Source organism: Thalia democratica, chromosome 9, assembly GCF_965202585.1.
Source record: "Thalia democratica chromosome 9, ktThaDemo2.hap1.1, whole genome shotgun sequence".
Lineage (NCBI taxonomy): Eukaryota > Metazoa > Chordata > Thaliacea > Salpida > Salpidae > Thalia > Thalia democratica.
This window is the reverse complement of record NC_139173.1, coordinates 18,125,429-18,140,837: the sequence shown is the minus strand read 5'-3', so window position 1 is coordinate 18,140,837 and position 15,409 is coordinate 18,125,429. Positions and strand designations below refer to the sequence as shown.

Here is a 15,409-nt window from a genome sequence, read left to right as displayed (position 1 = left end):
TTTTTTTTGCTACTTATAAATAAAATATATCTATGAATGGTGAGAATACCCCTTTTCATTATGGTCCTGAAACTGTAAACAAGGAGTTGGGTAACCAATTATTACACAGAGAACCAATATCTTACACTCACCAAGTATCAACTGAAAACAAGTTAATTGATAACTATGATGGACTCTACGAAAATTTTTGTATTGAAAGTGAAAATAGAACCTTTAGTTTAAGTCAAAATTTACAGGAACCTAGCAAAGAAATCAGCATTTGTAAGTCAACAAAAAATTCCTGGGGAGATGAAACATACTCTGAACTTATAACCAAAGCAATTAAATCTTCATCTGGTAAAAAACTAGTTTTGTCAGAAATTTATGAATGGATATTTACAAATTACCCAAGTATTGCAAGTGAATCTCGAAACTGGAAAGTTAGTTTCTCCTTTTGTTTTAATTGAAAGATAAAGAAGTTTTAGAAAATAAAAATGTTTGTAATAACCAGAAATAGGTATAAGGATTTTGGTTTTATAAAAAGCCTTACTTAGAAGTATACATTTAAAGTTTTTGCAAAGTCATAAATTTTAAAATTATAATAATTTTTTTGTAATATACTTTAATAATAGTATATTAGTTATGATAAAACTATCTTTATTTCTAACACAAAATTTCAAAGTTGTAATCATTCTGAACTAAAAAAATCTTTTCATAATATCTATATGTAAAGCATAACTTCTAGTGTTGATATAAATATATAATTTAAATGAGTTATTGAAGTTCTTAAATAAAAAAAACTATGATTGTTTACATTTTTGTTGAATACTTATATATTTTAAAAGAAAAGTTAAATGTTTTAAACCAATTAAAGCTTAAGTTAATTACTATGAAATTTGATTTATTTCATTTTAAATCAAAAAGTCACTGTCATTCTTGTAGTATTTTTTAGGAAAATGTTTTTAATTGTTATATGTACACCAGTTAATAAGTGTTAGCCTTACTCTATTATCTGATTGTATATCTAAGGTACTATTTAATATCAAAACTTATTTTATTAAGCTTACAGTCTGTAAATTTAATGGGTTTGTCTTCTATGTGTTTCAGTAAACTACAACACTCTTTCTTTTTAACAAAAAATTTTTTTTTATAAGACTCACTAAAGAAACTTCTATATAATATTAAGTTTTAAAATATTGAATCAATTTTAAGTATCTATGCTGAAATAAATAAAAATATGTAAAGAAAATTCTTGTTTGAGAACATATCATCATGTTTTATAAAACTTGCATCATAAGTATAAAAAAATATACGTAACCTTTATAACCACTGTTATGTATTTAATTTTTTTAACCAAGTTTCCACTATTTTTTTAGCTATGAAAAAATAATACTATTGTTTTACAGACATGTTTCTTGTTCTAATATTTAGAAATGCTATTTTATGAATTTCTGCGCTTGTTTTGAGTTTATAGTTCTTAAAACAAAAATGCTAATTAAGTTTCTAATATTACATTAAAAAACCTAAGCTCTATATACTTTTATGAAGTTAATTTTAATTTTTACATCAATAAATCTTATTAAAGTATCAAAATATAAAGTAATATATTTTTATTTTACAGAACTCTGTTAGACACAATTTGAGTCTTCATAAAATTTTTGAGAAAACCAAAAATGAAGAAAATGGAAGGTCAAGGTATTTTTAGCTAATATTTTAACACTAAGTTATAAAATATTAACTTTTAAAAGTTTATTTAATAAAAACTATTTAAATTTTTCCATGCTATAATAAATTTTACTAGTTGGTGGACTATTAATGAGCAAGAGCTAAAAAGAATCACCGAAAAAAGAAACAAAACTAATAAGAAACCTAGTCCAAAAAAAACAAAACAAAAACCTAAGATCATTAAACCTTCAAGTAATTCTACAAAAAATGCTGCTGAAACTAACAAGAGAAAAGGTTGTGATAAATCACATGTTAGTTTCGAGTTCAAACTAAAACAGTTTACTTTCTTAGAAACCTCTTAAAAAAAACTGGTAAAACATTATTAAATTAATTTTTTTTTATGGTTTGCAGTAATCACTTTATACAGCCAAAATCTTTAAAATTAAAACAATGTTAGATAATATAAAAATTTTATCTGTTAATTAATATTAGCGTTATTAATATGTATTATTGTGTTTTCTTTATTTGGTGCAACTTTTTTATGCTTTCTTGCCTAAAGGCAAAAAATATCTGTAAAAGTTTTAATGTCATAAAATTACTAATAAAATGTGTAAATTGATACCTATTTCTTAATAGAATTATATTACTTTACGATAAAAACTCAATAAATTACATGATTTTAAATTTAATTTAATAATTTGATGTTATTTGTTTTACATTGGATTAACACAACTACATATTTTTTTATAAATGAAACATAGTAACTGGATAAAAGTATTTTGATAATCAATGCAACTTAGTCAGAATTTTTACTACCTGAACAAAAAAAGCTACCCCATAAAAAAAAGACCAATTTTAAAACAAAACAATAAATGTAAGTAACTTTTACTACAATTATCACTGAAAAAAAAATCAATTGTGTGTGTTTTACAGATTTAAAGAAATTAACTGTTTTTGTAATATAAAAGCGTACATGTAGTATCTAAAAAAAGCTACAATTTAGCCAACTTTTTATTTTACAGCTTGAACGGAAAATGTCAAAGTCCAATGTTCAAAGAAGCTCTGGTTCAACCTCTGACTCTTATCATGATTTTAGAAACAATATGAAGTTAGACTACAGGTTGATAATAAACTTTTAAGTATAACTAATTCTAAAAATACTTTGTTTTATGACAGAAAAAAAAAAATTATGGACTATTTTATGCTTTCATGTATTTTTTCAAAGTAGAGTTATATTGTATCCCCTGTTAGTATAAGATAAGTTGGTATATAAACTGTTGTTTAGAATAATAGTATTGGTTTTAATGACAAGAATGGTTTTGCTAAAGACAAAAAGTTTTAAAATTTGTTTTTTAAATAATATATTAATAGCTTTGTTTTACAAATTTATAACTAATTAAAATGTTTTTGTGAAAATTAATATCAAGGCAAACCAATGTTCATCTAAAGATGATTAAAGTTAGTTTTTATTTCTTGTTATAGTTAAATTGATTTGAATTTTGGTAGAAAAGTAATTACTCTGAACATGCTTACTTAATTTATTGTCACTGAGATCATACGATTAATTACAAGTATTAAAATACTACTTTTTTTTTTGAAATATTATTAAACTTTTAAGAAATATTATATACTGTACAGCTAGCTATGTTTTTACCAAAACCTATTTATTTAAAATTTATTTACCAACAAAAGTAAATGAAGCCGAAAAAAAAGTTTTACAGAATACATTATATGTTTAGTGTAGCATTTGAAAAATTTAACTAGTCTAAAAGTTGATAATCATCTTGTTATATTTTTTTTCAGAATTCGAGCTGAGAGTTTCTCATCTATTCCTGGACAAGATATGGGTTTAGAATACCAAAGTAATTTTATAATTTTTACTTTTTTTTTATTGAAAATAGTTTTTATAACGTATGAAAAAGCAATAACTTTTTTAATGACATTCAAGTTTATGTTCAACTCTTTAAAAATATTCTGTAATACACTTTTAAAAGTCTAATTTAAAATAAAAAATATGTATTATTAAAACTTTAGAAAAATTAGATGTATTTAGTTTCTTATATGAAATACTTATTATTGTTGATGTTTATATTGTAAAAACCTGTACGATTGAAATTGATTACTTCACAATTGTTCATTTATTCCACCCTTCAATGGCACCACTTGCCGCCATTAATGGGTAAAAAATGCAGCTATGAAAGAAAGTTCATGAAACTTGTATTAGATATTTGAGTTAACTTAGAAAGCAATGCATGGGTAGTTAAGTAATTTTCGTGGGTTAGAAATTTAAATGCTCTGGTCCGCCGACTGAAAACGTTGCCCACCCCTACACTAAATTATACTTTTACTCTACCAAAAAACGTAATATATTAATTTAGATTAGATATAACTTTTTATTGTTAGGTATTATGGTTATTTCATAAAATAGATAATTTTAATATTAGCTAAAATAAAAACATTTAGCTTAAAAACGCTTACAGTTATAAATAAGATATATAAATTTAGATAAGTAGCTTTTATTTTGTGTTAATAAAATGATATGTCTAAAGAAAAGTTTAATATTTTATTGAATTTTAAATGTTGTATATTTAACAAGTTAAGGTTAGTAATCTTTCGGTTTGTTTTATCTGGTAGTTTTCCTAGATAATCTTCAAGATTTTGTTTAATATTATTAATAAAAACAGTTTTTAAAATTTAACCTGGTAAATTTCTAATTAAAGAATTAGTATTTTTAAATATATATTTAAAAGTAATAAGTAAGGTTTAGTTAAATGATCATTATACAGTTTTTAATATAATAATTTTTTTATTTGTTATTTATCTCACAGCATCTAATAATTCCGAGTAAACTAATTCTTTTGTTTAATAACATATAAGTAAGAAATATAAGTATTTCACAAATAAGTTAAAAAAGTTTTGATATTTGTTTGAAACTTTTATCTATTTACGATATTATATTTATTATTAAGTATTATGACCACATTGAAAGTATGCTTTGGTTTTAACAAAAACTTTTAGCAATAAAAATTGTTTGTTGTTTGTAAGCTTAGTTTTAAACAGGTATAATTGTACAAAAGTATAAAAACTTTTTGTAGTTGATTTACTTAATTTTAAAAATTTTACCCAATGATTTTACCTAAAAACGTTTAAAACACTTATTTCCTTTTCAACGAGTTTAAGCAAACCAAGCTGAACTTTGGTACATTGAAACAACGCCGTTGAGACCCTTTAAAATGCAAATATTGCGAAAAGGAGCGAAGTTAAACAAAAGTTCACGTGCTCCAACTCTAATTTATAACAAAAAAAGTGTTCAAATTGCGAAATTGCCAAAAGTTTGAAAATGTTTGTACGCTTGAATGCGGTTTGCAGTCATGTGAGCTGCCGTGTGTGTTTGCGGTCAGCATATATGCATATTAGAATTACACTTGACTGTTTATCTATTTGTTTAAAAGTATTTCCAACACATTTGTATTGTAATCAAGAAATCAGTTTTATCGTTTTTTATTACCTGCTTCCACATTTTTTAAAGTGGATAGCGACCACTTGACTTATAAGTTTTCTTATTTTGGTTTATTCATTTTTCTAAGTTTGTTTTATTTGAAATGTAAAAGAAAAATTACTAAGCCTTTTTCAATCAGTACTTTATTAGTAAAATAATCATTCCAATTTTTTAACTACATTTACTTACATTTCATTAAGTTTTAATAAAATTTAACAAAGACTTTTTATATAATTAAACATTTATGTGGTTGTTTGCCCTAAAAAGAAAATTTTATAATATACTGTTACAATGTTTTCAAACTTACTAAATTCTAATAATAAGATATTTGAAATTTTTATATTTTGCTTTTATCAAATACAAAAAAATCAATACTTTTATAAATAAATTAACTCATTATTAATAGTTAATTTTATTTTTTGATGCTTTAAAATGTAGAATATTTTAAACAAACTAAAACGTATATCTAAGAGCACAAAAATTTCGTTTAAATCTAGTTTGTGTGGCACTATTTAAAACTCATAGTCTTTTAATAGTTATGAACGGTTATTATCTACATAAAATCAACGATTTCATTATTCTTTTATAACATCAAAAAATATTTTTACCTAAATGACAACCCTAAAATTAGTGTTTCTCTTATCAATAAAAAACACAAACGATTTCAGATATAAAAACTCCAGATGAATTTCCAGAACAAAATATGACTCCTAGATATTTGATGGTTTGTTTCAATTTATAAAAAAGCTTTTAAATTTTATATTATTCAATAATTTGTTTTAAGGGCCCTGAAAGGAGTCTAGCTAAAGAACTGCCGAACCTTACAAGACTGTTGATAGTTAGTTTGTTTTATTTTGTTACTTTGTTTGAAGAATACTATTTTTTAACCAACACTCGTCGTAGAATTAAAAACCATTAGTTTTTATTAAAGTAAACTCACCTCATTAAAATTATATATCAAATAATAGCTATAGTAAAATTTAAAGGGAGATAACCTGCGACCAGCAAACAACGTCGGATGTAGCAAGAGAATTTACTCTTCAACTGGCACGCAGCAAGCTACCTTCAATACTAGACCTCGGACTACTGATCACCCACACTTAACATTGGATAACGGCAACGTTAGTTTATTAGAATTTAGAAGTTTTTGTTCAGCTAATTTAATTATATTTCCGTTAAACTGGTTTGTACTTAATGTTTATTTTATTGCAGTAAGATTTAAGGAGATTACTAAAAAAATTATTTTTACTTAGTTTTATGTTATTGGAAATTTTGGTTTATTTAGACCTTTTTTTTCAATTTTAAACATCTATAACATTTTTTAATTGAATTTAATATTAATTCTATGATCAGATTAAGTACAACGAAGAATTGTACGACAGAAACGATGATTTTAGTGAATTTGACAATTTTACTTTTGATCTGAATACTGATCTGAGCCTGATAGAACCTGCATTTTTTACTAAGTAGAAACATATAATTTAAACTGGATATAATCACATTATTAGTTTAGTATATTTTAATGACTTTCTTAATTAAAATATCACCATCCTTTTTTACAATTTGATTGCTTAAAAAATGAAAAATCAAAACTGGTTGAATCAAGTTTTTGTTATACCTAATTCTTTTACCAAATAGTTGTACTTCTACAAATTGTTTAGCAATTTTTATATTTGTGCCACTATATAGAACTAAACTAGATAATATTTTAGATTAATATATTTTTCAATAATTAGTTAAGCAGGTATGTATTTTGTTTATTTTATATATTTTTGTTTTATTTTTTATAATTTTTTTCTTGTCAGTGCCAATTCAAAAATAAAACCTTTTAAAAGTTCTTTTACCTTTTTTTGAAAGTGGCTTAAAATGATCGCAAGTTTTTAAATGCCTTATCTTCGTTCAAAAGCAAATGCATACGTTTTTTATCAACTTCTTTAATTATGTATCATTAAGATTTTCTAGTTCCCTTTGTTTGGTGTTACGTTTTTACTTTGTTGAATGAACTTTTAGGTGAATGTGTATTTTTTGTGTCATGTTGAAGTTTAATTTTTAGAAAAAAGTATTAAGGTACGCAAAACATTTTGAAAGTACAAAACAGTTCTAAATATTCTAGATAAAGTAATATTTCAATGCAATATACATGTTTTTGATTTAAAATTCGTTATAAAAACAAAACGAAATAATTTGATAAATAGTCTGAATAAGTTATAATAAGGTTTTCGTTATGTGCCAACAATTGTCAAAACATTTTGTTTTATATTACTTATAAAATCGTTTAGCATCATTTTATTTCATCATTGTTATTTTACTGCTAAGTGTTTAAAACTAGTTTATTATATGTTTTACATCTACAGAGTACTTTATAATGTTACATTATTAAAGAAGTATAAGTTAAATTATAATTTTAAATGTATATATATTGATTTAAACAGTAACAGTTAAACTTTAGTTTTCTTTTTCTCAAAATCTTTAAGCCAAAATTTAATTGTTGTTTTAAGAACTTATCTTTTTGATTTGGTTGTATGTTTTTAAAGTTTTACTCTTATTCCAACTTAATGTTTGGTGCATAGATAAAGATTAAAAATAGTGCTTTTATTACTTTATTCTGTAGCTTGAGATTATAATATATAATTGAAATCTTTTAAACATGATAGCATTTTTTTACTAACTCTGAATTGATTTAAATTTATGATGTAAATTTTTATGTGAATAAGTGAAATAAACTTTTTGCCATAGAAATTTATTTCTGTTTATACTTCCGGTTTACTTAAGTATATTAATAAAACAGTTTTAATATAAATTTTAGTGGTTTTAAAATCTTATAAGATACATAAAACTTCTGAAATTCACAGTTTATTCTCGTCACAAAATCTACAAAAAATTCATAACTTTATAACCACTTAGCTGAATAAGTTTGATGTTTTTCTTAATTTATAACAAATATTAGTCATTTTCGAAGAAATAAAATGAAACATAATAATATTATTTTTATTACTTATTTCCGTTTCAATTGAATGTCTAGCAAACTTTAATGAATAAAAACGTTTCGCGTTTCTTTAGAAATATAAGTTAAAATATTGTAATTAACAATATAAAAATTATTAAACTATAATATTTACAAATAATTTTTGAAAACTAATAAATCAGCACATGTTTATAATTTCTGCATCTTAAAAAGTAACCACCAATTTTTTATTAAATATTCATCATTAAATAATATATTTCAAACGTTTAAGAGCAGGGGTTCTAAACTTATTTCTATCCTGTGTACAACGGATTGTTAAAGGTTGAACAATAAATACTGTGCACATTCAGATTTTAGTATACAACATTTTGTTCAAAAAATGTATTATTTTTATTTAATATAATATTTATAACACTTTTAGAACATTAAAAATAGCCTTTTAAGTTGATACAGTTGTTAATTATTTTATAGTTCTTAAAATTTTTCTACATAACAAATGCTTTCATTCACGATTAAAAAAACATATATTTAGAGCATTGCTAGATCAATGGTCTTCAAGGTGCACACTAGTGTACACGAAAATTTTTTGGGGTACACGAAACTAATTTAGGGGTGCACGAAATTTTTAGATTACACAAAAAAAAATCTTGTTATTTTATTTATTTAGTTTATGCGACATAGTTCAATATGAAAGTTAAACTAACCCTGATGTTTAATTCAGCTTTTAGTTTATTGGCCATTTTACTCTCATGATCTAACTTGGTATTAAATCTAACATATCATTCTTATACAAACAATATCATAAAGTAACAACGTAAATGGAAATGCTTAAAGCCCTTGTAGAGTCCAATGACTGATGGGGAGGAAGCTGTCATCCAGCTACTACCAAACGACACAAAATTTTATTAGCTTGAAGACCACTGCAGTCTAAATGGTTAGTATACAGTTTTGAGACAAATTTATCCGATTTCATACCAAATAATAGCTAACTTCGACTTATAAAAAAAAAAATCAATCTATTCTAATTAATCTTATCAAACATTCTGTTAGTATTTGAAAATTCAAGTCACGACTATATCTTTGTTCTTTTATTTTATTATAATTATTTAAATAAAAAAGTTTGATTCATTCCTTTTTTTGATATTCAGTGCATACATTTTTGTTATCCTTACTGTACTTAATTCTTAATACAATTATGATATTACATAAAAAGTATTAATGATAAATACATTCCATTTAACAACATTTAGTATATTTGTAGCTTAAGAACTAATTAAGAAACCACAAGTAATCTGTAATTACTGATTTGTAGTTTTTAAATATTAAATCGTATGTTATTTCTCAAAATACTTATCAAAACACAATGCAACAATACTTTTATGAACGTATCAACATACTTTGTTAAACTAATATATTTACTATTTATATATTGACTGATTACGTTGTTGCAATATTCTATATCTTGAACAAATTTTATCGGCTGATTTTAAGATATGTGTTAAAAATAACTGTTTTCAACCTAAATTTTAGTTTTTTACATGTATGTGCTTGAAAACTTTGAATAGTTAGTTAAAAGTGCTTTTTTTGTTTTAAAATACAACAAATTTGTATAATAATTTTTTAGGTTTAATGATTCTACCGCCTCAAGTGACGCAATATTTGAATGAAATGAACTGTGCAAATGCCGGGACGGTCAATGGTGTTAGTTGATTGTGTGTTAAAAATGAAGACGTGTCTAAAGACTTCTAACTGAAGTTTTAAAGATAGATAACAACTCTGCCCTTCTCTCAAACCCTTTCAGTCTTATATTGTTAAGTAACTGTCCGTATAATTTTATTGTTTTTAAGTTGTTTTTTGTTGTCTTTATTTATTTTTGTTAAAATTCAAATGTGTATTTACAGCTCCTAATTTTTATTTTAATTAATGAAAAAAATTTCTATTTAGACTAATGTATATCTTAAAATTTGACACTGACTATAGTGTGTTTTTATACTTAAAATTTTTCATGTAAATAATATTTCGAGCATTGCATTTTTTGTAATAAAATAATTTTCACTCAATTGTTGATTCTACAACCATGAAATATAAAAAGTGTAAGTCATAAAGATAAGAGTTTGTATGCTGAAGAGTCAAACTTTTTTAAAATACCGCCAAAAAATCAGCTGATTCTACCAGAAAAATCAAAAAGAAAACCTGATCTCAAATAGTCTACCATTCAAAATAAATCTTTAGAAGCTAAGCTATTTTTTGGTTTTTACCAAGTTAATTTATATTCGGATTTTTTAATTAATGTTTTTTACTAATAAATTTTAAAGAAAACTGTTGCTTGAAAATTTTCTATGCGATCGATAAAACAGTTTTAACTATAATCACTTCGGAATTTGTATTAAATAAAACTTTAGTTGAAAACAATATAAATATTTTTCATTAAAAAAATAAAAGCACTCTCAATTTAATCAACAAAAAATCGATTTCTAAAAATATGTTGTGTTTTCTGGCAGCATTAAAGTCAGCAGTTTTTGCAAATTTTGATTATCAGTTGTGCTTCACAAATTACCTCATTCATATTGTGGTAATAGTGTGTTTGTCTCTATCAGTTTACTCGCTCCTTAAAAATAAGATGGTACTATTAAAATACATTAAATATTGCTTAAAATAAAATTTTTTGTTCATGAAAAAATACAAACAAGTTATTCATTGGTTTATTAGTTACCACTCTTTTTTTTCATCATATATAATTAAAATCATAAATTTTAGTTTTATATAAAAAAGTGAGCACATTAGAGTTTAGGTTAATGATAAAACTTTAGTTTGTATCCTTAAAAAATATGATTTGAAAAGTTTAAAATTCTTAATAAAATGGAAACTTTTAAGTCTTATAATATTTTTCTATATTTGTAGAAAATATTTACCTTAAAACTCATTATTAATTTAAAAAAACATACAAAACTTTATATTTAACCGCAAATTTTTCAACCACTGTAATATTATAACAGGTAATGCGAAATAAATGTTTCTATTAATATTTGTTTTATGTCAAAACAAAGCCAAAATTATATTTTAACAGTTATTTATAAAACTTATTAATTATTATTAGTATTACAGTTATTAGTGTTACACTAAGTAGTCTATTGTCTTGTTAATTTTACATATAACACATAAGCTGTCATACAGCTCAAAATCAGCAAGCATCATTTAATTTCTACAAGTAAAATTTATTTATATAAATTCATTAAAAATAATATTATAAATAACTCGGACAAAAAATGTACAACAAAAGACGTTAAAAATGCAGTTCAACCTCCTTCACGTTTACTAACTAATAATAAAACTTTAATTTCTTTTTGCATTAAAACAAAATAGTAAATTTAAACATATTTTTATTAAAATTTATATACTAAGTTTGATGTATAAAAGTGTTTAAAAAAAGACTTGGGAAAAAAACTGTATAGTAATATAGCTATAAACAAAGTTATGGCTTTGTTATTTAACCGTCATCAATTACGTTGTTACTAGGTTTTGGTTTTAGTATAGATAAAGCTGCTCTTAAATATCATGATTATAACGGTCATTTTAAGTATTGCAAACGTTCAGATGGAACGCCAGATAAACATAATAAACTAGTTCTTACTACTAAGTTAATATTATCAAACTGGCTATTAGTGCATGTGAATTATGTACAAAAGTGATAAAAAATGGGAAACAAATGAAAGAAAACAAAGTGCTATAAAAAAGTTACAAACAACCGCTATAAGAGCCTCGTAAGCACGTTAAATATGTACAAAATATGTTTTGCCCTTCAACCACAAAAAGCCCATTTTGATTTCGCTACATTATTTGCAGTATCCTATCGTCTTCCCTGTCTACCCTGCCGTGCGTCTGCAAGACAACTTTGAAACTTTTTCTCTCAAAATTACTGAACGCTTCTTTTTCTCACTTTCTGTTCTCAATACGAATTGTGACGTCACAGTAAGCTTTAAAACTCTTCCACTTTAACTCTTTTGTAATAATTTAATAAAAAGAAACGGTTAATGTAAAGACTGGATCGTTACAATTACACGATATTTTACTAACCTTTAACGTATCTACAAAAGAAGTATGCTATAAAAACCAAGACAAAATTTTATTCGAATTTAAAGTTACAGGTTATAATTTAATCGACTTTTAAGTATAAAACTTTATAATATTTAATATTAGTTTATGACTGTACTTTACATACCTATACAAAATATTAATTAAAACCAGTAACATACAAAGGAAACAAGAAATAGGTAAATATTTTACATATTTTATATATCAAAAGTAGACTGAAGTAACAAACTTTCTTTTATGTATATCTATTTATTTTTTAACAAAGTTGATATAGTTTTAAATGTTAGAGCCCGAATCTGATTCATTGACTCTTCAAAATAATTGAAAATTCATGATAGCACAAAGTTTAACTGTGACAAAAGCCTTCTAATAATATATGAAAATACTTTTTTCTTTTGAAAATGCTGAAAACTTTTTGACCACTAGAAGCGTTCTTTATATTCAAAATAAAGAATTTAAGATGTTAGCCGAATCTTTATTGCTTCAAATACATGCATTTTTTTTACCGATAGGCTTGAGTGAGTCTCTTTAATTATTTTTATAATTTTAATTTTTATACCCTATTTTTTAATCCTTACCAAAGCGCGTACCTTACCCATAGTCTAATTCCAACCCTTACCCTAAGTTTAACTTTTTTATCAAAAAAATACACCATGTATATAAAGCAATCAAAGTTTTTTAACTAGCAGTGCTACAAATTCGGCTAACAATTGCGAGCTTCTTATTCAAAACTGTACAATATATATGAGTATAATATTCATTTCAAAGAAATTCAAAACTTGAAATTAAATTATAACTAAATAAGTAAATATTTCAAAACCGATTGAACTTAAAAAACTATAATATGAAAACAATTTCAACTAATTTAAGATAAAATTTTACCTAGTTTTATAGTAAAAGTTTAAATAAAAGTCATTTATAATGTCGTACACTGGAAGACGATACTTGTCCAGTGGGACAAGACCTGCCACGGAGTGCAGAGCATTGCGGATCAATAGGCCGGGGCTCGACGCCTTGCTCTAACAGTCGGTCACTGACCCGTCTTGTAAAGTCAAGCTCACTCTCATTTTTAGTGGTATTACTAGCCATTATATAAACTATTTAGGGTAAGGGGAGCAAAAGCCACGCTTTTGAATTACACTGATGATATTATTTAAACAGGGTATAGGGGTACTAAGCCACACTCCTGAACCGCCGGTATCAAACCGATATAACTTTGTTTGATAGAAAAAAGGTTAATAAAAGTGAGAGAGACTGCTTGTAATTATAAATTCACAATGATTTACACTTATGAATAATGGTAGCAAAAACTAAAACTTATTTAATTATAGCAGCAACTAAATATAAATTAACTAACAGTTGATTATGAGAATATTTCACTCAAAGAATTCAACTATTTTAAAACTCTTAGAATTAATCTTGACTGAGATCACTTTTAAGAAAAGCAAAACTGTTTACAAATCTTATTAAATCTTTAGCAAACACTTTTAACTAGTACTTGTGAATGTAGCAACCACTATATATAAACAAATCAAATAATTTATTATAACACGAAATTTACTGCAAAAACAGTACCAAAACTATATTAAATATACTCACTGTGTTTTATAGTCCACCTCTATGTAAAATTCAATCAAAAAAATCCAATCTAAAAAACTCCAAGAGGAAAAACCACTCTATTCAGAAACTCATGCACTAAAAACTTAACATATCAGAGTCAAATTCAACTGACTACTTTTGTTTGTTTGGCGGCAAAACAATATAAAAAACCCCTAATGTTTGCAATATTGAAAAGTTTATTTTATTTAGCCAGAGGCGTTACAATATAATTTACTATACCTTTGAATTTTCAAAAATATATTAACAAATTAAAATTTTTATTTTGTTGATAAAAACTTTTATTTTACTTTTTATGTTTTTTAATATATATGGAGATGAAAATTTATATAAAAACCAATCCAAAAAAAATAATTTATGTTAAAACTACAAGAGTGGAATTATATTTATTTTAAATTTATTTGGAGGTAACTTGGTTTATAAATAACTCAGATTATAATTTGTCGGATGAGCAATAATTACACATTGAAAAATATACAGTTACCAGACGTATTTCGGGTTATAAATAAACTGTATGAAACTATATTAAGCATAACTAAAGTAATCTTCAGTTTAGTTAGCGTTTTGAAGACAAGCCAAAAGTGCAAACTAAAGAAGTCTTAATATAATTTTTAAATTTAAATTGCTAGTATTGACTAATAATCTAAATAGACGATGAAGATTAATTGTATTAAACTAATTTATATTCTTATATTATAACAGTTTCGGTAAAAACTTAATGGAAAAAGGTATATATTATTACAGCTTAGAAATGCGTGCTGAAACGCTATTATAAATGTTTTTTATCATGTTTACTGCTATACTATACAAGTACAGTTCATTTTTTCAACGATGAATTTTTCCTTAACTTAAATAAAAGTCTTTTGAAACTATGTTTCCACTTTTTAATTATTAAAGGTTTTGTATTGGAAAAATATTAAACTTACATAATTTTATAAATTTCCTATATTTGAAATAAAAACAATCAAATTCAGTCAGTTTAAATATAAAGAGAAAAAAATATACTTTTCAAATTAAATATCATTTAACCTTTAATATTAGTAAATACTATTATTAACATCACGTTGTAATTAAAGTTTAAAACAATAGCAAATCTTTTTCAATGCTTATGAAAGCTTTTTTTTTATGAAAACTATTTAGCTGATCAGTTTTTAATAAGACATAAGATTTGTTAAGTAACGATATTTGTTTGTTTTTATTTATTTGTAAACATACAAACTACATTTTAAGAGATATTTTATTTTAACTTTTTGTATTTTAAATAACCATTAATAACAATGAGATCTTCATTAGAGAAAAGTATTTTAAAAAGTGTTAGAGATTGTTATAAGGGCACGTTACATGTTTAGTTTATTTAAAATTACTATATTAAATATTCTAAGATGTAACGTTATAAGGCGTTAAATCCTGGAGATCCTGATAAGCTAAGCTTATCGGAATGTGTATCACAGATGTTCTTGTGCTAAAACTTTATTTCAACTAACGGCGTTTCACTGCTCTCAAATAAATTTAAGAACAGATTTAAAATTTGCCTATTCTTAGAGCTTTTTGAGGTTAGTGCCAACTTTTATTAAATTTGTTTTTTTTGTAGA

General features: G+C 24.3%; 1 protein-coding gene across 1 annotated transcript; it reads left to right on the top strand.

Annotated features, from left to right (window-relative positions):
- LOC145843988 (uncharacterized) lies at positions 1-7,833 on the top strand. The gene is made up of 9 exons (XM_082951290.1): positions 1-419; positions 1,601-1,674; positions 1,781-1,955; positions 2,667-2,764; positions 3,448-3,506; positions 5,812-5,867; positions 5,928-5,981; positions 6,130-6,264; positions 6,497-7,833. The coding sequence occupies exons 1-9, from the start codon at positions 33-35 to the stop codon at positions 6,611-6,613; spliced, it is 1,155 nt and encodes a 384-aa protein (XP_082807416.1). The 5' UTR covers positions 1-32; the 3' UTR covers positions 6,614-7,833.
- Positions 7,834-15,409: the final 7,576 nt, after the last annotated feature.

What these genes read in the sequence shown, in the direction of transcription:
- LOC145843988 (XM_082951290.1), top strand. Translation starts at nt 33, where the DNA reads ATGAATGGTGAGAATACCCCTTTTCATTATGGTCCTGAAACTGTAAAC. An exon ending in AAGGTTGTGATAAATCACAT is followed by an intron (nt 1,956 to 2,666) that starts GTTAGTTTCGAG and finishes TTTATTTTACAG; the next exon opens with CTTGAACGGAAAATGTCAAA. An exon ending in ACCTTACAAGACTGTTGATA is followed by an intron (nt 5,982 to 6,129) that starts GTTAGTTTGTTT and finishes TAAAATTTAAAG; the next exon opens with GGAGATAACCTGCGACCAGC.